This window comes from Urocampus carinirostris, chromosome 11 (genome assembly GCF_059441175.1).
Source record: "Urocampus carinirostris isolate Australia breed hairy pipefish chromosome 11, RoL_Ucar_1.0, whole genome shotgun sequence".
Taxonomy (NCBI): Eukaryota; Metazoa; Chordata; class Actinopteri; order Syngnathiformes; family Syngnathidae; genus Urocampus; species Urocampus carinirostris.
Genome location: NC_142359.1, coordinates 33,492,835 through 33,517,791, shown reverse-complemented (window position 1 = coordinate 33,517,791; position 24,957 = coordinate 33,492,835). Strand labels below are relative to the sequence as shown.

Below are 24,957 nucleotides of genomic sequence, written 5' to 3'. Positions count from 1 at the left end.
ATATGCGCCATTTTTTGGGGCTTTTACAGCAAAAAATTATCGGCTCCAAATATCACTTATCCGTCTCCTGTTAATCCTAAAAATCTGTATTGGCCCTGAAAACCCCACATCAATCCATCCTTAATATTTGTTAAACAACTGTGTCATCAAAACAAGCAAATTTCATCATGAAATCATTACCTACCAAAAGAGTAGTACGATCAATGATTTATGGATTTGTGACAAAGGATAACCAATTCAAGAATATTAAGATATCAACACGAACGTGATGAACATACATATTTTGTAAAAATACTGTAAGCGCAATGCATGAATTTTAAGCCATGAGCAACATTAAATAACAGAAATATGTAAAGGCACCAGTGAATAGTCAGTACTAAACAATTAGATCAGGGGTCGGGAACCTTTTTGAGATAGAAGCAAAAATTGAGCCACACCATACATTTTAAGACAAAATCAACAAAACCGCTATATTTGCTCTTCTGACAAAACTTAACAATTCAGCACATTTTATTTAACCTGATGATTTTATAAAATTTCTTAAACAATAACGATGCCAGAGCCTGTGTCCCATATCGATATAAATATACCATTTACAATTTGTCTCCCTCCCACAGTAACTTGAGTGTTGAGGCTCGTTTTGACCAGCATTCTGTCTTAAATAATGGTTTCAAAAAGAGGTGCAAGCAAAGTTTCTTTGTAAAAATGTCATAAAATACTGCAAAGGATAATGATATCGCCGTATTTACCTATGGGGCGAACCGCACTGAGCGAGAAAGCGAAGAGTGTGCTGTGTGCAGTGATCCGCCCACCTCTACCGCTCAGCCAATAAAATTGCTCTGATTGGTTTGCGGGCGTTTTGGGGTGTTTACAGTTTGTTCTGAGTGTTTTCATCACAAAGTATCTCAACAGTAAACAATCATAGTTTAAGGAGCTTCCATTTACAGGATGTCTTAGCGACCTACTGCCAAAACAGGCTATGTTAGTGTGACAACCTGACTGTAAACTGTAATTGAGATTGTGCACTATATATTCTGGCATGAACAAAGAGTTATCTCAGTGTTGCTTTGGCTTTACATGCGCCAAAATCGGAATGAGATCACCCAACCTAAGGACGCCATATAGAAATATGTAGTAGTTAAATCTTATCTCCCGAGTCAGATTTAATCATATTAAGAGCCATATATGGATAGCGAGCCATATATGGATAGCGAACCATAGGTTCCTGACCCCTGATTTTGAGTATTTACTTGTTAAGAAGTGAGCATGGAAAAGGGAATATCAGAACAGATCACTTTAGTCTACTTTAATGGTAACCTGCCATGTTAGACAACACACTTGAATGCTGTTTTTTGTTGTCCTTATTTTACATAATTATCAAAACAGTTCATTTTTCAAGCCATTTTTTAGCTGCCTCACTTGTGTTCTGTTTTAAAGTTGCCATGTTTGTGCACTTTATTTTGAAAGTATCCAGCACTTTTTAAAAGTTTTCCATTTGTGCAACTTAAAAGTCTGACTCCGCGTCCATAAGTTCCGCCTCCATCAAGTTAGTCCGCGAGTGGATAGGGCCGTAGCCGACCCGCCGGCCGCAGGGTACCCTCGCCACATGTGCCATCTTTTCCGACAGCCCATTTTGGAGACAAAAGGAGGTTCTGGGCGGACAAGGCCGAGCCAGGCCGAGGTTCTCCGGGCGGTCCGTGAACCCGCATTGACGGGTGGGTATGCGGGGATGCTCGTCGCTGGGCGTTGGTGGGAAGTCCTGGTAGGTTCCCGGCAAGATGTTGTCCTGCAGTGTCTGATGTTGTTTCTGGTATTCACACTGGTTGGTCAACAGGCTGGGGTTGCAGGGCACCTTGGGCAAGCGGGGCACCGTGCTGCGGCCAAACTCCCGCTTGGGGTGAGCCAGGGGATCAGTCGCTGCTTCTTTCTCGGCTGCTGCATGCATTGCCTTCTTCTTCTTTTTCTTTCGCTTGATCATCTCTGGTGAAATTTCAGCTTCCACCATCCACAACCTATTCCTCTCCTCGGGGGGTGGGACTATGGAAAAAAAAAATGTCAGTTGGTAAAACCTTTACCAGCACAATTTCTATAGAAGACTAGATAGGACACGCCCCTTTGAGCAATGTGCCTACAGCAAGCCTAAGCTAACTGGCTCAAATTATCAGAATCTTCCAGTGCATGTGGACAGAGCCAACAAATCCAAAAGAGAATGCCGGCTCATTGTGCTGCCTGTGGTTGCACTAAACGCTGTACTGTAGAGTACCGGAAAGCAGGAATAACCTTTCGTAGGTAAAATATTTTTGCCTCTCTTAATTTAATCTAGTTGAAAGCTTCAGTAGCTTCAGTTCCTCTTGGTGGCTTACATTGTTTCAATGTTTGTAAAAATAAAGCTGCAGCAAATTGCCAGACTCACTTGCCTTGATTCACGAGGTAGAAGTACAAGAAAAAAGCATGTAAAACGGCCTCCTTTCAGCGTTTCTAGAAACGTTTTAGTGTTTTAAGCCTTCAGGTGGCAAGTGACTATATGGTATATGATCACTTCAGTAGACATCAAAGTTTTTACCTTTCTAAATATTTTTATACATACAGGATTTCTTTTTAGCCTAGATTGAGGAGTGACTATTAATGGTTATGTGTGAACACTGATTTGGTATTGTAAATGGTTTTTTCAATGAGTTTCACATAAAGTTTTAAAATTCTAATTAAGTTGTTTGTATTGTGTATAAGTGTTCATAAATTGTTGTTTTAATTGTTTGTTTATGATTTTTTTTAAAAAAGCCTTCTTCCATATTTATATATTTTTGAAATTAATTTCCCGTAATAACAGCAGGCTGTGACGTTGACAGAAAATGTAAAATCGGGCATAAAATGAGCAAGTCATGATTTATTTTCATTGAATATGATCGCCTCGGGCAAAATCATACTCTTATATTTAACGCAAAAATATGTACTATTTCCTCACATTTTGCACGTTAGAAGATTTTGTGATTCCCTTCGAAACAAGCAGTGTGAAAAGCGTCCTTCTCGTCTCATTGAAAATGATGACAAAATTCTTTAACCAAAACATTTCAAAGCCTGAAGCGAGCCTTCAAAGACTGACTGGAAGCAAATTTTGCCACTTTAAGTGTTCCAAATTGTCACCTGGCGTTCCTGTAGGGGTGACTGAAATGTCCTGCGGCAAGATGGCGCCTCGCCGTGCCACCATCTTGGTCACACGCTGCGCCCAAGCTGAAGACATGTCATTGGATGGCTCGTTGATGTCGAAGTTGATCCCGGCTGGGAAAAATATTTACTTTCAATAAATTCCAATTCAATTTATTTGTAATTACTTTTTAAATTTCGTTTGTAATTTATTACCAACGGGTCCGTCATGTGACAAAGTGTGCATGCTGAAGGACAACTCCTTCTCCGGGTTATTGTGCAGATCCTTCCGCATGGCGAAGGCTTTGGCTATCATCTTGCTCTTCTTGATTCTCTTTGGTTCGTTGTTGCTCCTCCCGAAAATTCTAAACAAATGCGATCTTGTACTTTTACTGAAAACGGGAGACATTTTGATGTGACCTGCTTACTTGCACCAGGCGCGCTTCCAGATGAGGATGGTAGCTTTGGTCCACACCCACGTACTCATGGCTATGCCCGTGCCAAACATGGAGAAAAGGTTGATTTTCTCCACCATCAAACTGGGCCGGTTTTTAATGGTGCACTCTGGGATCGGCTTGTTGGTCTGGGAGGCAATGGTGACGTTGGCCTCGCACCTGTACAAAGCTAATTATTATTATGGATATCCCAATTTGACATTGATATCAACTGTCCGCCCAAAAACAGTATCTAAGTTCACCCAAAATCTTCAATAGTAGCAACAATATACGATAATTTACAACCAGTCCATCTGGATGTATGTCTTAGTTCGGTGCTTCTTAACCAAGGTTCGATCGAACCCTAGGGATTCGGTGAGTCAGTCCTAGAAGGGTTGGTGGAGCTTCTGCTATGGGGGGGGGGGGCAAGACTAGAGTTGAGATCAGGCCTAAACAGGCCAGCCTGACTCCAATTAATTTGATTTACAGGACCATCCCAAAGAAAACTCAAAATTTCACATTTCATTTGTGAGGACTTGGGAAAAGGAAGGGTGATTTATGATAACAAATTAAAGCCTGTCTTTTGTAACAAAATCTAAGTTAAACAAGACAGTAAAAACATTTACATCTTTTATATTTTTGTGTCTCGAGAGGTTACCGTATTTTCCGCACTATAAGGCGCACCTAAAAGCCTTTATTTTTTCAAAAGCTGACCATGCCCCTTATAATACAGTGCGCCTTATATATGGATCAATATTAAGTCGCAAAGTTTTGCAACTAATGCAAGCAGCCGCCGACTAGATTTTCCCCCGAAGGCGAAGTAGTCCGCGGTGTATGCTGGGATTTATATACCGGCGTTTCATTGGCTAACCAATGTGTCAATCATCATTTGAATCGATCATTATTGGCTAAAGTTATTCGGAGGTAAAGGGGGCGGATCATTTTTATCATTTACAGGCTCGCATAGGCTAAAGGGGCAAAACAAAGCCTGCAATTGGGCGAAAAAGATGTGTCAATCATCAGTTGAATCGATCACTATTGGCTAAAGTCATTCGGAAGTAAAGAGGGCGGATCCTTTTTATCATTTACAGGCTTGCATAGTCTAAAGGGGCAAAACAAAGCCTGCAATTGGCCGAAAAAGATGAATGTGAATAGCATGTTCAGTTGACGGCATAGAGAAAACAGTATTTTACTATTCTGTACTGTATTTGTAAATATTTTACTCTCCTGGATTTACTACACTCACGGATATAAGGGGACCATGGTTGCACATTATTATTGAACACAACGACTTGAGCTACTCCGGCCTTTATATTTTCCCCGTATCTTGTTTCAGACTGATGTCGATGTTTCTGTGATATCTATTTTTAAATTAAACACAATTCCGAGTGTTTATTGTCATATGCACAGTAAAGTTGCGAGCAAAAAAGAAAATAGAAACGAAGGAATGGTTGGCATTTCTTGAATCCCAAGACTTTAACCTTCCGAATGATATTTGGAACGATGCATTTGAGTGACATCGTACAGATACTGTTTCCGTACATGTCTGAGACACGTGTTTGCTTCTTTGCAAGCTTTCGGAATGTTAAGGGGGTAATAAGTTTGACTGAACTACCTGACTGTTTTGTTGACGTTCCCATTGTAGCGCCTTAAAATCCGGTGCGCCTTATGTATGGAAAATGTAGGACCAAAAACTGTTTTTTCGGGGTGCGCCCTATAACTCGGTGCGCCTTATAGTGCGGAAAATACGGTACACTAACTGAAAATGTTCTATCATTGAGGTCTGAAATTAAGGTTCATAATGCTAACTTGAATCAACGAAAGGAATAAAGAATTTCCCAAATTCAAGATGCATCTTGACCAATTAGAATTTTAAAAACACCACAAACGAGATGTAACATTTTTGATGGGATTAAATTAGGTCTGTATCTGGCTTTAATATTGGTATCGTATTGTAAATGTAAAGTTAAATCAGGAAGCTACAGTTAATATGATTTAAAATCACATGTTTCAAATGCATGGCCCGCAGGCAAAAGGTGGTTTGCGGCTAACTTCTCATTATTTTATGTGGCCAGTGTTAGCCTCAAATGTCAGAGCATTTGAAAATAAATGGATCAAAAACCCAAAAACTACACTTCCCACAATGCCTGATGACTATGAATACCAACAAAGTGACGGCTCAGCGCCACTATACACCGGTGTTTCCATAACAATGATAATGAGTGGAATTGAACAGTATCCCGAAAATGTCCGGATTTAGTTTTTTGTTGTATTTAATTTAATTCATTCATGTGTAAATTTTTTGAAATGTTTGTGACGTGGATAAGTGATAAATTCAGAGTCAAATTTCATCAAGGAGTAGTTTAGTTACTTTACATACCATTCAATTACATTTAGTTACATTTATAAGTTACTTCAGGCCCTTTGAGGACAGTTGTTTTGCTTATGTGGCTTATGTGTGAGAATGAATTTGACACCCTTGATTTAAATCCCCATTAAATCTGCCAGTCTTGTTGTTGTCATCAAATCTAATTGAACTGTGAAGGAATTTTCACGCAATGAAATGCAACTCAAAGTGCTGTAGATAAACAATCGATGAAAAATATCATCAAGGTTGTGAGGGAAAAACTTGGCAAGGACACAGCTTAACCATGTGAGGAAAGTAGCCTAAGGGAGGCTTGTTCGCACTGTTAGGGACATTTACGGCTGGTCTAAGGAAGGAGTTGGAAACTTTGCCCCTGTCGGTCAGTCAAATACCCCTACCAATGCGGGGGTAAAAGGGAATACTCGAATTTAAAGGAAATGAAAGGACATACAAGAAAATAATTGGGGGAAAATGAAAAATACACTGCAATAAAAGGTTGAGAGGTAAAACTAATACGAATAAACAACATTAAAAGCAATGCTAAAAAAAAATTGTGTTTGAGGATCCTCCTAAAAAATCAGTTTTTCACGCACCACAATTGTTGCAGCTTTGAGTGTTTGTCTTTAAAATATATTTATCAATTTCCATTTAAATGACAGAAACATATTATTTTTGTTGCTACGTTTGAAAACTTCTAATCAAAACCAGAGAAAGTGGACGGAGGGGATAAAAATAAACATACAACACATATTCCCTGAAGCTTCTCTCCCATTCAGCCTGGTTGAAGAAGTCATAGAAGTGGCAGCCAAAGGTGATGAAAACAAATCCAAATGCTAAAAAGCCAAATATGCCTAAAAATAAAACAAAAACAGGATTAACTTTTTAAAATAAAAGCTCAGGCAGTAATTGAAAAAGAGAAGAAAAAAAAGGACATACCAAGTCGCAGCATTGTTTCATTGATTTTGCTGGCTGCTTTCTCACTCAGCAGTCCTGGGTGGTTACTTTTGATGGAGAACAAAGTCATAACACCTACAAGATGAAAACAAAATCAAGGGACTGGAAGATGGGCTGGGGTTGAGGGGGTTTTGGATGGGACAGACCTCGGATGAGGAAATAGCCACCAACCACGAGCACCACGCCAATAGGCGCAAGCACGAAGCCGGCACGGTATCTGTAATTCTTGTAGCCCACAAAGCAGATTCCACTTACGGAGTCACCATCCACCTGTGGGCAAGCAATGAAATTAATTAAATACAAGGCACACAGGACAAGGGGCTAAAATGTAGAGTCAACGTCCCCGAATTAAAACAAAACTGGCAAGGATAAGTGCCACTAGCTTTTAGCTGCTCATTACATTAAAAGGGAATTCATCAAAAAAATCTAACTCTAAAGAAAGTCAGAAGAGTGCGAAAAATACTGATCACCAGCGGGTGCTCCGTGGATTGTTATCGCGTCCAGGAATTGACTGAGGCACTACTGCTTGGCTAACAGCCGATGCTAGCGAGCAACTTGCCAGCCGCTCGTGCAGTACCCACACAAGCGGAAAGGCTTCAACTTCCATGACGATGTGGCAATGCTCCAAGCGTTTCAATTTCCGCGTGGGAGTCAGGGGTGACCGCACAGACGTAGATGCATGCTAAAGCAAGCGGGGGCTCTTAGCTTATACCTTAGACTGCACGTGCTTTTGACAGATGTCCTCCAATTTCGTTTTGAATTTTGTATAATGACAATAAAACCATTTATTTAACTGCAATTATGTGTAGTGTTTTATAATTTGGGGATCAATAGTTGTTATTTTGCAGACGTATACTTTACATCGGTTATGACGCTATTTTGCGGATTTTCACTTTTCACAAAACCGAAGGATCTCTGTACTGTATTGCATAGGAAGACTCTTTCAGGTGGCTAGGATTACTTGGTACTACCAGAGTCTCATAAACTTGTTTCATTATAAATCTATTTCCAATTATGTATAAATGCAAAGATCCTATAACTCAAGTTCAAACATGCACACACACATGCACACACTGTGTTGTTCCAGTCTACATTGGTCAAAGGTGGGGTGCGTTGTTTGAGGGGCCCTTAATCAGTTGAAAGTTAAATATTTTCTCCATTAGGTATGTGTTATCAATGCTGAGCCCTATGCTATATTTCTCACTGCGCCTACTTGCTTTTTTTCAGACCTTTTGTTTTTATTTCTATTTGTCAGTGTAGCAAAAAAATGGTGAAAGAAATAAAAGGCCTGCTTCTAATAGAGTCCAAACGCCAGCCCAAACACCCCAAAAAATGAAAAAGAATAGTTAATTTGCACGCTTCTAGAAAACCACAGTTGCACGTGCATCATGAATGAGATGACTCAGACTGCAATTATGACTTTTAGCCATGAGATGGCGGCAGGGAGTAACAAAGTTTCAAACCCTATACGGCTTTTCAAAGGTTGAAATGTAAATAGTTAAAAGTTCATATATTATAGTTTATTTATACCAATGAAAAGTTCATATTTTTAATTTATATTGTTTTGTTTTTTGTAGTAGTAGGAATATTAGGTCTCCTCTCTATCATCTTGTCATGTGCGCAAGGCATGGGAGAGCTTAAAAATAGCAGCATTGCTTAGCATGTGTTCAATTTAATTAGTATTGACTGCTGTGCTAGTTGATTAAGATTGATAGCTGCGGACACAGTACGCAAACAAGTGTTATACTTTTATGGACCAGACAATTCCCAGTTCATTAAAAAATGTAGATAATGGATTTGAATTAATTCATTCTTATGGCCATTTAGACCTGCAGGTTAAAATCCAGAGCGGCTTGTACAAAACAATGTTGAGTTTCTTCCTTAAATATGTGCAAGTGGCTTTGAATAAGCTGCTCTCTGTAGTCCGGAATTTACGTTAATTACATTTTATCAGATGGTCTTTTAGGACGTTTGTTCTTCTACCTCAGCAATAGCCAGTATGGCGACGGTGAGCACAAAGGGTATGGACCATGTGACCATGTGGAAGTAGGAGGTGCGTCCAGTGAGGGGCTGCTGGGTGGTCCCAAGTGCCTTGAAGGATGTGTGCCAGGCATACGTCAGCATCACGAACCAAATCACTCCCGACATGAGCGAGTAGTATACGATGATGAAGATGGTCACGCAGGACAAGGTCTCGGATGAACTGCGGGTAAGTGGAGAGAAAAAAAATTGGATTCCAACCAACGTTCCCTCTAAGCTTTCACGGGTCTGAGCAATCACAAAGAGTCTGTGAGGGTTGCTTGGAACAACGGTGAACAACATCAATTTTAAGTGTGGCAACCAAATCATTATCATACCTGAGATCAAATCAAGTTACATTCTGCTGGTTTTCCGGCAACACTGGTTAGTTTTTCCAATTTGAATGAATTGGCTCTTGTAATTAATATTGAAAAGGTTGCATGGCCCACACACCTCAACTGTTTTTACAACAACTGTGACATGAGATTTTTGTTCTTTTGTTACATAATACTAACATTTTGGGGATTTATTTAGTTGGTTGCACAAAGCAGAACTCCATGTAATCACACTTTTTGGTGGAAGTAAAAATCTTTGCGAAAAGATTGACTTGATATATTTGCAAAATTTCGAATGTAACATAAGAGCAATTAAAGAGACCCCTCTTTTTTCCTTCATTTCCTTGTATTTTCTATTCTTTTGTTACCTCCGTTTTTCCCTGGCATTTTACTTATCCTTTCTTGTGTTTCTATTTTCGCTTGTTTTCCTTGCTTTTTACTTTTTTCTTCTTTTTTTGTTTTTTTCCCTCATTTGTTTCTTTGTTCATTTTTGTCCATGTTTCTTTGCCTGTTTACTTTATTTAAAAGTAATTTTGTGAATAATGTTACATAAACATTGGTAATAAAAGGATAAAAGCAACAAAAATAATCTGAAGAGCCGTTTGGGAGCTGAGGCGAAAGAGCCGCTTCTCAAAAAAAAAAGACATGTTCAGCTTGGGCGCAGCGTGTGACAAAGTATGGTCACGTAGCTACAAAGTCGGTGCGGGCAATAATTCAAGTAAACCATATTTGTCTCTCTATATTTTAAATGTCTTAGTAATAGGGAATAATACAATAATAATCCATTTTTTAAAAAAGCGATCTCCTGCATTATCCTTGCCGCCACACTAGTCCCTCCTTCTCTCTTGGCACAAGAGCTTGAGCTCACATGCACGCTTGCTTTCATTTACTCAATCTTGTGGTGACATTGACTTCAAATTACCGTAAAGGGAAGCCTAGTTGTTTTGCCTAAATGCATCGTAATTCTGGCCGAATTTGCTGGGGAAATACTTTCGCAATTTTGTGCCCTGATTTTTTTAGCGCAGGATAGATTTTCTTGTATGCTGAGAAGGTCTGGGCAGTGCTTAAAGGAAACATTGATTTCAACCCGGTCTTTGGCGGAAGCGTCCAACTTACGAGGGCTCCCCAAGCCTCATGGTGTTGTCGCTCTTGCACACAATCTCAGTGCGGGCGCCATCCAGAAACTGCGCCAGCCAACCAATGCTGCCGACGAAGAAGCAGGCATTTATGTAGAACAAGATGACGGCTGGGTAGCGGTTGGAGTTCTTCCAGTCGGCCAGGAACGTGGCCTGGCAACAAACAAATGTTAAATAAAATGCAGTGTGCAAACTTTTTGGGAGGTAAGTGCTCAAAGGAAAAAAAACCCTTCATCATTTCCTTAGAGAAAGAATGAAAAAATATACTGCACATTTCATCCATTTTTTGGAGCTTATTTTTGGCGGAGATCCACGAGATACACGACAATCATAACAATGAAGCCCCTGCAGACTTTTAAAGAGCAGTACCAAGCAGTGATTATTTCTTCTGAAGACATAAAGAAAACAAAAATGCCAAAGATTGAGGACTCTGTAATTGCCTGCATGATCAATAATTACCACCCGATTTCTAAAGTCAAAACAGCACAACTGTGTCTCAGAACTGAAGGTAATATACTTGTACTTAACTCATTTAGTATTAAAACACATTTTTACTGAAAAACTCAAGTTACACTTCATTTTGAAACCACGACTGACACTCTTGCTCAGACCTAGATTGTATTCAAATGACATTGATATTATATATTTATAGCGGATTTGTACAAAAATAAATAAAAATGTACTATTCAAAACCAATTATGCACTGTGCTTAGTCAGTAGAGACATAAACATTGTCCATTTTGTTAGGGGCAAGCAAAGAAATAATAAATAGAAAATAGGTCAACTTTATATCCCTGTAAACTAAGAAAAGTAAATGAAAAAAATATGTCCAATATATATATAGTACATTCAGTGATCAATCGCAAGGTCTGTAACAAAAGTACTTAAAAATTCTCAACAGTTTTAACAACAGACGTTTGCTTTTCGGACATTTCATTTGTAATGTCAAGCACAGTCTGGCATAACGCTCAAGTTCTTTCTTCAAGAGAAATATACGCACACAAATTGTACAATGCGTGTCTTCAAAAAAATATTGGCTTGAATGATACTTGAATCTTGCTGAGGCAAGTCAGTCTCCGTTTCGTTCAACTGTCCGACGTGCATTTTGAATGTGCACCACTCAACCGCCATTATACGTAAGCTCCGCTTTGCAAACTTTACAAACTGTCGTATTTTCCCTTACGAAATACAAAATAATCTTACACCATATTTTTTCCCAAACGTGTTTATTTACGTAGTTTAACGTGTTATAATGTACATGTGTTTCATTATATCATATATATTGTTAATTAACATTTTTTGTGAGATACTGAATTGCTCCACATGAATGAGGTTTATTATTAAAAAAAGTTCAAAAATGAAGTAGCTTGGACGTTCAAAGTAGAAGGAAAAAACACATACAAATCTAATTAAGTAGAATAATACATTTTCTTATTCAAATTATTAATTCATTCTCTGCATTAAATTATTGTTGGTAATATACTGATTAAAGGGATGACCACAAACCTGTCTTTTTTTCATTTTCTCCTTTTATACTTCCATTTTTTTCTTAACTTCTTAATACAACATAATAATTCGTAATATAATGCATCAAAGCAAGTGAGCCGTTTGAGAGCCGGCTCTCTAATGAGTTGAGCCGAAAAGCCGGTTCTCTAAAATGAGACGGAAATCCCTTCACTACACAACTACCACATGGACACAATGGGAAATCCCCAGGCGGTAGACGCATGGGCACAGTAGCATCAAACCGCTTGCTTCGTTTGCAACGGAAAAAAAAGATACCAAGATAGAGGCTACCGCGGCGAACTCGTTTGACTGGATTGATTTGCCGTTTCGTGATAGTCGGTGTATTCCGGATGGTACCCATAGTTGACAAATTAGCGTTTTTTTTTCTGTACAGATTTTCTTGTATGTCGTACACGTCTTAAAATGCATAATAAACGCACTTTGTACCGCAAAAACGTACAGGTTGACAGGTATGTAGGAGAGATGACAGAACGCTCACAACGGTAATTAGCAGCAGCGATTCACGCAGCTTCAAAAGAGTTTCAAATAAGTGATAAATATTTGATCACGTTCAAGCCTTGCATTTTTAGCAAGCAAAAGTCTATCATTGACCTTCGTGTGTTGTCCCAAGGGTCCGCTTGTTAACTCCCTCTTCATATAACAATATATTCTTCATAAAAGATTTTAGGTGCACATTCAAGTATACTGTGCTCATATCACAGGCAATTTTAAAATGATCAAAATAGGCCAAGATCTTCCTCTTGCGGTTTAATGTGAAAATAACTTGTGACATTTTTACCCTGTATACAAATTTCACAGATAAGTCTATCTGGAGTATAGGTCGGGCAATCCTCATATATTAAAAATCAAAACAAATATTATTTTTTTCTCCGGGCTCTGCAAATTTTAGAAGCCAATGCGGCTGAAACTCAAAAATGTTCCCAACCCTGCTCTAGCACCACCTAGTATTTATCTCTTGACAACAATGAACAGATTTAGGAAATGCAACAGTGCTATGCAAAACAAGACTTACCAGGGTAAAGAAGGTGCAGAGAAGGGTGATAGTGCCAAAGTAGGCGATGTAGGCGTGCATGTCATCATGTTCCTCCTCTGTGAACAGCGGGTTATCGCACTGGATCCCGCAGCCATCCACGTCTTTGTACCAACTGGACTGGATGTCCGTCTTCACCAGCGGCGCTTCGCACTGCCCCGAAGTGTTGAACTTCAGCTTCTGCACCTCATTCTGCAGCACAATTGTAATATTGTCACAGCCAGGGAAACCGCAGACGGCTTGTTCTTTTGGCTTACCGAACACCCCACTGGGAATTTCTCGCATTTGAGAAAGCCGGGCCATCCGCGCTCCTGGTCCACGATGCTGCAGGGGCGGCGCGTGGCTATACACAGACTCTGGCTTGGCAGCTCCACGCGATCGTTTTCGCACTTGGGCATGTAGACAGCGCAAAGCAGAGGCTGGATGACTGACCAGCAGCGTGGGGCATTGCGCAGGCCTAGAAAATGGATGTAAATAAAACAACATTTTATTTCGGGGACTTTTTTCTCGTTATTGTCATTGATATCAACGTTGTAAAATATTGTAAGCAAAAAGATTAGACATGGCACTCCAGGGTAAACCTTTAATAATGTCTTTACAAGAGTAGTGCTTGGAGACTGGCCTAGGTTCTAAAAATGGTGCAATAAAAAATATTGCATTTTAACAGTAGTGCAATTAAAAGAAGTGCAAATAATAGCATTTATCAGCAACAAAAAAATCCCAAATAAGATATATATTTTCATAGTTATACGCGCTTGTGATGGCACTGGGGAAGAAACTGTCACTGAGCCCATTTGTCCTTGTTTTCCTGTCGCGCCTACCAGAGGGCAACAGGGAAAAGAGGTGAAGCCCGGGGTGAAGAGTCTTTTATAATATTGATAGCTTTGCTGTGGTAACGCAAGCCGGCAATGTCCTCAAGACTGGGCTTTTGGGAGGGGTGTGGGTGGTTTTCTTCTTCCTAGGAGAGGCATGACAAAAAATAATTGAAAAGCACTAGTCTAAAGGGAGCCTATGAGCAAGTGAAACGAGAGTTATCATCAGCAGATATCAGTCCTTAGTTTACTCGATTAGAAATAAATAAGTAAAAATTGGACATGGCGTAGTAATATTGATTCTGCTAACCACAAAGTGTAATGTGATGTCCGCAAATGGGAAGTGATACTCCCGAACAGTGTAGAATGATCATAAACTACTTTAAGTGAAATGAAAAAAAAAAGTTTTAACAGCCAGGCACTCTAGGTAGTCAGCACCCCAACACTTTGAACCTAAAATCGATGGTTTTCCCCCAAAAATTATATTAAACAGCAGAGAATTTTGTTCTCTGATTTTTTTCTTATTATTATGAAGGCACTTGAAAGGCTTCTATCTTCTTTCAAATTTGCACATTTGGTAGTCAACAGAATACTAGTTTCCCCATTGAAAATTAAGTATTTAATTTGTTGACCACAGGACATAGCCTGCATACTATTATTGTCCCAAACAAAAAATAAAGTCAACTCACATACAATGAAATTATTGCGTATATCAGAGGTCACCAATGGGGTTGCCACGGGCACCAGGTAGACCCCAAGAGCACCTGAGTAGCCTGCAGAATGGTTCTGAAAATAGCTCACCAATGATGGGTCGTTGAGTTTTGATTTTTTTTTTAACCTGGTTTGCCCCTCCTTTAAATAATTACAACCAGGTAATAACATAATAGTAACAACATAGTAATAAAATGATGAATTGTCATTTTCGGAAAACCATACCAGTCAACCACAGCCAATCCATCCGCTTATTAATGATGGCAATTACGGTACCTATATTAAGCGATAATAAACCTTACAAACACAAAGCAGCACCTATTTACTCACAGCAAGACAGTCTTCGAAGAATAATGACAAAGATAATTTGCATGAACAAATGTATGTTATGTACCAAATACAGGGCTCTTATACTTATTTCAAGGCCAATTTTAAGCGCTTTTGACGGACTTTCAAGGCCAATTTTTTAATTTTCCCAGTACCTTCAAAGGAAGAAGTCAAGCACGGGAAAAGTTTAGTAGGTGCTGGATAATTATTAAGTTTAATACAAAGACATAAAAATAAATAAGGTACTGTATTTATAAAAGCAGAAGAATGAGCCAACATTGGACTCACTTTAATTATATTGATTGCTCCAAAGCAGAACGCATTCAATTGTTAACTCTTAAGAGACTACTGATCTTTTGCTTTACTTATTTAAATTTATATTTTTTTATTTATTCTTCATTTTTTTCCATGGTCTATAGTCAGATTATCAAAAACATGGCAATGGCAACAATTTTAAGTAATTTCAAGCACTGTACCCAAAATGTTAGCATTTTCTTGACCTTGAAAACACAACATTAACATTCAAGTATTTCCAAGGATTTCAAGCACCCGTACCAACTCTACAAAATAAATGCTTGGGCGAGGATAACGTTTGCGAGTGTACGGCGACAAGTTTAGCAATCTACGATAACGTTGTCATCTGCTACCAGTGACTGAATCGTCCAGAGCAACCAGGGATGAAATGTTCAAGACGAGATCATTCAAAAAAAAAAAAGTAAAATTTATTTATTTTCTAACTCTACAGTTAGAGGGCACCATCGTTTCCCAACTGTACTGTGTGTTTTTTGGGGAACTTCCGCAGTTGATCCTAATCTTTCTAATTGTGATGGGAATTCCGTCTCTTTTTCGACAACCGGCTCTTTCGGCCCTTAACAGCTCCCTGGATGTTTTGCAGCTTTAATCCATAGATTACCAATTATTATATAACATTATGCACAAAATGGCTTCAAAAAGGAAGGGAAATATGGCAAAAAGACATGAATGGAAAAAGAGACAAAAGACGAATATCAAGAAAAATCAAGAAACAATAAGTAAGACGCAAGAAAAAATATATAAAACGAAGAAAAAAAATTATATAATGAAGAAAAAAATAATTAAAAAGCTAGAAAAAAAGGCTGGCAAAAATAAGAGAAAAAAATAAATATGAAGCCGGAGAGAAAAGATGACAAAAATAAAAGGAACAAATTAGGACAAAAGGAATAATTAATTAAAAAGCTCTGAGGGGAAAAGAGACAATGGTTTTAGCTTTTTCAGTCTCTTTAATTGTTGATCACCAAAAATTATTTAATATCATGCATAAAATGAATTACCTTTAAAAAAAAAATCTATCATTCAAGTATATATAATACCGTATTTTTCAGTACAACAACAACAAAACTAAGAAAAACAAAAATAAATGTATTTGTATGTAAGAGAAAGCTTATGGTGCGACACATTATCCCTGAAAAACACAGGAAACATAACTTACAATATTTATACATCGACAAAAAAAAATACTCACAATTTTAACCTTTTTATACTTAACATTTTTACAACATGTTTTAGGTATTTTCAGTCAAAGAGAGAGTGTGTTGAAACAAAAACAAAATTTGTGAAAACATGTAGGTAAGTGCATGGATAGCTCTGATGCTAGAGGTTGGAAGTCATAACTATTCATAAATTGCTGAGTTATCACATTTTGAGTTCACTGCCATATAATGTAATGTAATAAAAATCTAATCAGATAATGTTACTATTTACCTTTTGAAAAATGTAATCAGTAACATAATCCGATCACTATAATATTGCAGCAAAGCAGCTTGATTACTTTTGATTACTTTTGGATAACTTCAATACTAAATATACTATTAAAAGATAAAATAAACAAAATATTAATAGAATTAAAACATTTTGTTTATCCGCCTGTCTCATCCTGTCCGATATTTTGCGCCAGTATCAGGTATCGATCCCGTCTGTCCGGTATCAATCTCGTTGGTCTCTGGCTTCCTGTTTTTCCGCGTCGGTCTTCTGTCTCACTTCTTCCGCCTAGCGATCGCCGAATCACTGCTGTTTGTGTTATCGCGCATGACTGCCCCATTCCCGTAAAATAAAGCTTGTGTGAAAACGTTACGCGTCTGGGTCCTCCGTCTGTTCTGGTTCTGACACTCTTTCAGATGTCAGAAAAGATACGCTTTGTTTCAGTTAACATTAAGAACCTTATATTGTTTAAAAACACAAAAGTGTTGAGTTTCTAAATTTCCCAAACCCTCTCGGACTTCTTGTCATCTCTCTCTGCCTCTCTAGTGTCAAAAATTAAAATCATGATAGACGCAATTCGTCAATGAATGCCTTATGCATAGGTGGAACGTTTTTGGGGTTGCTCAACTCAACCACATTCAAAAATTATAGAATTCATTAAACTCTCTTTTCCATAATAAAGGACCCGATAGTCTTTAATATGATTTAAATAAAATCTAGATTAAAAAATAATAATAAAACGAAAACAAAGAAATGTGAACAACACAGCCTTGTATATATTCCACGGCCCTGAAATGTTTTCGTCCATTTGATTTCTAGCACCGCTCCTCCCCGCCACAGCTGCATTGACTCGAATGCAACAATGATCAGCCCAACTTAATTGTAACGTCTGTTTAAGCTATGTGTGAGGTCATTCGTCCAGCACCAGCATGTACATGGACAGTTTTTTTCTGTAAAAAAGTACCATGTTCACTTGAGAGTCTATTGCACCCAAACTCACAAAGAAGCGAAATATGAACAGTGGCCGAATTTAAAAACGTCCCATCCAGAATAACGCTTAAGATGTATTCTGATAATTATGTACTTTCTCCTCATCAGTTGACCACATTAGCATCCCGTTTTGATGGATTATCTAAACCATTTACGATTTTAAAAAACTTTTCATTTCATGCTGATTATTATTTTCACACTATTAATTATTATATGATTATGATACTGAATTCTTATCTTCATGGTGATTTAAATGTTTGTGTTTGAGAACACAGAGGCGTTTTATTCGGGTGTGAATTAATGTATGCAGTCCTACTTCTGACAAGGTTTTGTCCGTGCCTCAGTTGTCAACATTGGCAGTGCCTTATTGCATTGATTTTCAGCCAGCAGAAGTAGTGGTTGCAAAAAACTTTCTGAAGACTCAATTGAAGACACACTATCACTGTACTACCTACAGTATATTTCAATGTTTCCAACTCTGAAGGCAGTATTTCGGATTTGCCTAACAATTTCGATAAGCACCTACTGTATGTAGCACATAACATCACATGGATCTTTGTTGTGGAGAAAATATTTAAAGTGACGTTGCTTATTTCTACTTGACCAGTTGTTTCAGGTTGTGAGAGTTTGATTTATGTATTTTAAACTGTAGTGTCAAACACAATTATATTGTTAAACTGTTCAGGGTGTCCCCTGCCCACTGCCTGACGATGGCTGGGATCGGCCCCAGCACACCTGTGACCCTACTGACGATAAGTGGTGAAGATAATGGACCGAGGTTCACTTTTGTTGTGTGGAAATACTTGAAGAACAGTAGCATATGTCTACTTGAGCAGTTGTCTGACTAGAGATTTATTCTGTAGAGTGAAATTCCCTTTATAATGTTTTACAGTTGACTTTTGTTGTGAACAAAATACTTGAAGTACAGTAGCATGTCTACTTGACCATTTTATTAAACTCACTTTGAGTTCTTTACTGCGAATTTTTATTTTATTACATATTGTATACTGTTTCTTTTTGGTGTACTTCCGAGTGTTGGAATGATTCTTTTGATGGTGAGGTGCAATACATTTTTATAACATGTATAACACATACACTTCTGTTCATCCCTATTCAACTGATTAGGCCATTTAAACACCACAAAAACATTTTTTGCACAAAAATGTTGCATGGGCTAAAAACAATCAAATATTACTTTAGGACTATATCATTTCTAATACAGACCACAACTAAAATCCAACATCCATAAGAAGTCTGGTGCTGGGTCAATAAAAAATTGAAAATAGAGGCATAGTAAATGACCTCAAATTAATTGCAACATTTAATAGAATAAAAAGGGATTCACAGGTATTTCTTAGAAATATCAGCAGAGAGAAGGGATGTTTCAGAAACACGTGGTATTAGTGCCGGTTATTGGTATCTACTACTTCAGAGTTGAGTCTCAATAAGTCTTCCAAATGTGATATTGAAAATCTCTGCACTCCACTGTTAAGTCGTGTAGATCACATCAAGCATTACCTTTAGTGAAAATGAAAGTACTTCTACCTAAAACTAAGGTCCTCAATTCAATTTAGGAGTTTGAGGCTCATTGATTAGAAAAAGGTAAACATACTACAGTACAAGTAACAAATAGACATGGTCTTTTAATGCCTTTGGCACAACAATTAATTACCCTGCAAGGGTGAACACCTCACGTGCCACCCTGTCTCAAGGTTCCTCAATTTTACTCATGCTGAGGTTTTTGTTTCGTTTTCCCTTGCCCTCATGTAGGTTTCAGGTCAGGGAATGTTTCAATGGTTGGTTTGCAGCCCTTTGAGACTTTGTGATTAACGGCTATACAAATAAATTTGACTTGACTTGAATACTTCTTAGAAAATTTTAAATTGTCAGACATATATCAACTTCTTATTAAAGTAACGGAAATAGTTACTTTCCCTGGTAACTAGTTACTTTGACTTTAGTGTAATTCAGTTACTTTTCGGCAGAAGTAGTGAATACCTAAAGCCTTTAATATTTTTAAAGTAACGCTCCCCTACAGTACATGAAATGAGAATATCCCCAACTTACCGGACCACATGGTCAGCTTTTCAAAGGCCTCCTCTTGGGAGCTAGAGTCTTCAGCCAGCACCAGGGACGTGTGCGTGTACGGCAATGGTGAGCCCAGGCAAGTGTTATACTTGAGCGCCTCGCACGTCGTCGTCATCTTGCATCTGTCCTCGAAAATGTTGGCGCTATGGGGCAGCTGCACACTCGAAGTGAGGCCGACCATCGCGCACAGTGTCCCAAACAAGCCAACAAAGGCGCCCCAAACTTGAGACGACATCTTGGGAGCTGTGTGCGCAGGTTGGGGAACTTCGGGGGGAAGACGTGAACTGGAGTGAATCGAAGAAACGATTGGTTTAACGGGGGTCTCGAGGCTCAATATGCATTTTCTTCTAGTTGCACTTCTTTGCTGAAAGACTCCAAAAGTTGAACGGGGGTTTAAGACCGAGTTCTTTTTTTTCCTCCACGAAGACCTCCGTGCTTTGCCCTCTGTAGCTCGTCTTTACATTCCTTCGTTTTTGGATGGGGACATCTAAATTAGTGTCCAAATGAGCAAAGTTGATCATGAAGAAAAACATCAGGTTGTTAGATGGGTTTAATTCCCTGGAAAAATGCAGAAGAACTCGCGGATTCGCCCTCCCCCCCACATCCCCAAAAATCTGAAAAAGTGTAACTGGAGCTCCAACCGAGGTGCGCATGCGCCACGCGCACGCCACCCATTCCATACACACGTACACACACCACTTCTTTACCACCACGAACTGCTCCCCACGCCCCACACTTTTCCTCCTCTTTCCTCATCCCCTCCCAATAAAAGCTATTCAAGTTTTCTGTCCTTATCCCATGCGAGGGAATCCAATTCAACGCTGTCCTGCTGCTCCGCTTATATCCCAAAATGACGCCTCCAGCAGTCCATCGCCCCCCAAACTCTTCTCCCAGGGAGGAAAAATGAAAATACTGTACAGTACAAGCATTCACCTTTTTAAACAGTGTTGGAAACCTTACTTTAAAAAAGTACTTAGTTGGAGTTACTCTCTACTTCTTCCACAAAATAAATGAGTTAGTAACTGAATTACTCAAGAGCACACACATTACCAAGGGTGGGCAGGGGTGGTGAGTGCCCACCTATATGTATATATACTGGACTGTCTCAGAAAATTAGAATATTGTTTTCTTTATTTTCTGTAATGCAATTAAAAAAACAAAAATGTCATACATTCTGGATTCATTACACATCAACTGAACTATTTCAAGCCTTTTATTATTTGAATATTGCTGATTTTGGCTTACAGCTGTAAAAAACTCAAAAATCCTATCTCAAAACATTAGAATACTTCCTCAGACCAAGTAAAAAAATAATTTTATAACAGCAAAACTAAATCAAACATTTGAAAATGTCCATTGATGCACTCAGTACTTGGTTGGGAATCCTTTTGCACGGATTACTGCATCAATCCGGCGTGGCATGGAGGCAATCAGCCTGTGGCATTGCTGAGGTGTTATTGATGCCCAGGATGCTTCGATAGCGGCCTTCAGCTCATTTGCATTTGTAGGTCTGGTGTCTTTCATCTTCTTCTTAACTATACCCCACAAATTCTCGATGGGGTTCAGGTCAGGGGAATTAGCAGGCCAATCAAGGACAGTGATGCCATGGTCAGTGCACCAGTTACTGGTGGTTTTGGCACTGTGGGCAGGTGCCAGATCATGCTGGAAAATGAAATCCTCATCTCCATAGAGCTTTTCAGCAGATGGAAGCATGTAGTGCTCTAAAATCTCTTGGTACACAGTTGCATTTACTCTGGACTTGATGAAACACAGTGGACCAACACCAGCAGCTGACATGGCTCCCCAAACCATTGCTGACTGTGGGAACTTCACACTGGATTTCAAGCAACTTGGATTTTGCTCCTCTCCAGCCTTTCTCCAGACTCTGGCGCCTTGACTTCCAAATGAAATGCAAAACTTGCTTTCGTCTGAAAAGAGGACTTTAAACCACTCTGCAACTGTCCAGTGCTTCTTCTCCATAGCCCAAGTCAGACGCTTCTTCCGTTGTCTTGAGTTCAGAAGTGGCTTGACCATGGGAATACGGCTATTGTAGCCCATTTCCCGGACACGTCTGTGAACTGTGGCTTTTGATACCTGGACTCCAGCTTCAGCCCACTGTGTTTGACGCTCCCCAAAATTCTGGAAGCGGCTCTTCTTCACAATTTTGTTAAGGCTGCGGTCATCTCTCTTGGTTGTGCAGCGTTTCCGGCCACATTTTTCCCTTCCAACAGACTTTTTGTGGATATGCTTTGAAACTGCACTCTGTGAACAGCCTGCTCTTTGAGAAATTTCTTTTTGTGTCTTACCCTCCTGATGGAGGGTATCAATGATGGTCCTCTGGACAGCAGACAGATCAGCAGTCTTCCCCATACTTGTGATTTAGTTTACTGAACCAAGCTGAGGGTTTTTAAGGCTCAGGAAACCCTCGCAAGGTGTTTCGAGTTAATTAGATGATTCAGGTGATTAGTTGAATAGCCTACTTGCATACTTTTTCATGATATTCTAATATTTTGGGATAGGATTTTTGAGTTTTCTTAAGCTGTAAGCCAAATTCAGCAATATTCAAATAATAAAAGGCTTGAAATAGTTCAGTTGATGTGTAATGAATCCAGAATGTATGACATTTTTGTTTTTTTAATTGCATTACAGAAAATAAAGAACTTTATCACAATATTCAAATTTTCTGAGACAGTCCAATATATATATATATATATATATATATATATATATATATATATATATATATATATATATATATATATATATATATATATATATATATATATATATATATATATATATATATATATATATATCATCTCATCTCATCTCATTAGCTGCTCCGCTTATCCTCAGTAGGGTCGCGGGGGTGCTGGAGCCCATCCCAGCAATCGTCGGGCAGTGGGCAGGGAACACCCTGAACTGGTTGCCAGCCAATCGCAGGGCACACGGGGACAGACAACTCCCTCGCTCATTCACACCTAGGGACAATTTGGACCGGCCAATTCACCTGAAATGCATGTTTTTGGAATGTGGGAGGAAACCGGAGTGCCTGGAGGAAACCCACGCAAGCACGGGGAGAACTTACAAACTCCGCACAGGAAGTCTGGAGCTGGATTTGAACCCACGCAGGAGGTTCCCATCACTTGAACTGTGCCGCACATGCGCTAACCACTGCGCCGCCGTGCTGCCCTATATATATATATATATATATATATATATATATATATATATATATATATATATATATATATATATATATATATATATATATATATAGGGCAGCATAAAATAATATATATATATATATATATATATATATATATATAGGGCAGCATAAAATAATATATATATATATATATATATATATATATATATATATATATGACGTGATGAAGACAGTGTGTCCATTTATTGAAAAAAAAAAAAGGGGTGGGGGAGAGAGTCAGGCTCTAGGTAGAGCAGGGAATGTGGAAAGAGTGACTGTGAGGAAGGATGGCAGAGCATGGAGTGAGTTCAGCATCCTGACAGCCTGGTGGATGAAGCTGTCTCGCAGTCTTCTGGTCCTGGCCCACAGGGTCCGCAAGCTCTGCAATCTTCAGCCCCGCACAAGATTAGTACCGCACATTGCTGAGTCTTATAGTGATGTGATAAGGCCATTGCTTGAAAGTACACCGATCAGCAAGTAAAAAAGCTGGATGAATATAATGTGCATTTACAACAATCAAAATTAATGATGCAATTTTCAAAATAATGATGTGATCGTTGAATAATAAACTTAACATAGCTAGAAAGGTCATCTGATCGTGACAACTTTCTCAAAGATCTATTTTTTAGAATCCAACAGACCCAAAATATTCCTCTGTGGTAGTATCTCCATGTTGCAGACGTTTTTCGTCAACATTCAAAACACATTGTGAGTTTCGGTCACTTTGGATATTTTTTTACTGAATGAAAATTTTTGCACCACTAGGAGGCACTAAATATTACATACTGTCCCTTTAAAGGAAGCTTGCCAACCCAGATTGTGAATGACGAGAAACTAGAATCACATAAACTGCAACGCAGTTTGGTTGCTGTGTTGTCATTCATTTGCTGGTGAATGTTTTCCTTCTAGGGAGCTGGGAGTGATCCCGTGAGTGCGTGTGCGCGTACATGTGCGTGCCCGCGTAGTACCAGAGAAGGAGCTCGTTTGCCTGAGTTTCACTTTGTGTGTGGTCCTGTTTTTCTTCTGTTGCATGTCTGAATCAAGCAGGAGTTGGACCTTGGAGCAGGGCCGTTGCCAGACATGAGTTAGGCGGCGAAGGGGGCATTCAAATACAGTACACGGGGGTGGGGTGGCGAGCACAACTGTTATTACCCCCCCTAAAATAATTTTTGCACAGCATTATTTTTTCAGGGATGTGGTTCTACATAGCGCTTTTCTTATATTTTGTAGTTTATTTTTTGCACTGAAAAGGGAATATTTTTAACAGTCATTTTGTTGTGTCATGCAGTTTTAAATGGTTTATTAAAAAAAGGTTTAAATGAGTTAAACATTCACAGCAAAGTGAAAGAAAATAAATCTGCTCATAGTTTAGTATAATCATTAAATAAAAAGACAAATATGTATGAATTTATGTTGTGCAGTATATTAGAAATATACCAAACAATGGGACCTCCAAAAACATGTATTTTCCTCTTTTGTACCTGCCCTTAGGTTTTTGATTATTTTTCCACACTTTTTTTCTTATTTTGCTTTCACTTTTCCTTTTTATTTTATCTTTTTGTTCTTTTTTCCATAGCTATTAATTTGTTTTTTCTTCCCTTTTCCTCTTTTTATTTGGCCCCTGATGTTTTCTTCATTTTTTTCTTTTTCGTCTTTGTTTTTTTATTCTTTTCTCTCTCCTTTTTCTTATTATGTTTTATTCTTTTCTTTTGTTTTCATTTTTTCCTAGCCCTTTATTAATTTTTCCTCTTAGTTTTCTTGCTTTTTCTTCTTCTTTTTATATTTTACCCATTTTTCTTTTATTATTTTATCTTGTTTTTCTCTTTTCTCCTTTTTTTCTTCTTTTGTTTTTTTTGTCCCATTTTTTCAGTCTGCCCCCACCACTACATCCAGTTTTCTTTGGATGGGCTGTACCCACAGAGAGATACAAGAAGAAAAGAATATTAAACTTAACAGTTTTATATAACCACATTAACATTTAACACTGAAAAACACAGGAAATAAAATTTAAATATTTATTAATCAACAAAAAAGATAAAGGACAAATAGTTGTAACCTTTTTTATACATAACATATTTTGAGTAAATAATACAGACTCCCTCAAAACTTCATATTGACCAAATCATAAAAGAAAAAAGGCATC

General features: G+C 38.5%; 1 protein-coding gene across 1 annotated transcript; it reads right to left on the bottom strand.

Moving 5' to 3' along the window:
- smo (smoothened, frizzled class receptor) lies at positions 1–20,200 on the bottom strand. Its single transcript, XM_088347182.1, has 12 exons — positions 19,586–20,200; positions 13,199–13,398; positions 12,924–13,133; positions 10,365–10,537; positions 8,878–9,097; positions 7,041–7,164; positions 6,877–6,969; positions 6,683–6,791; positions 3,570–3,755; positions 3,358–3,506; positions 3,142–3,276; positions 1–2,037 (listed from the first exon to the last, which is right to left on the bottom strand). The coding sequence occupies exons 1-12, from the start codon at positions 19,839–19,841 to the stop codon at positions 1,505–1,507; spliced, it is 2,388 nt and encodes a 795-aa protein (XP_088203308.1). The 5' UTR covers positions 19,842–20,200; the 3' UTR covers positions 1–1,504.
- Positions 20,201–24,957: the final 4,757 nt, after the last annotated feature.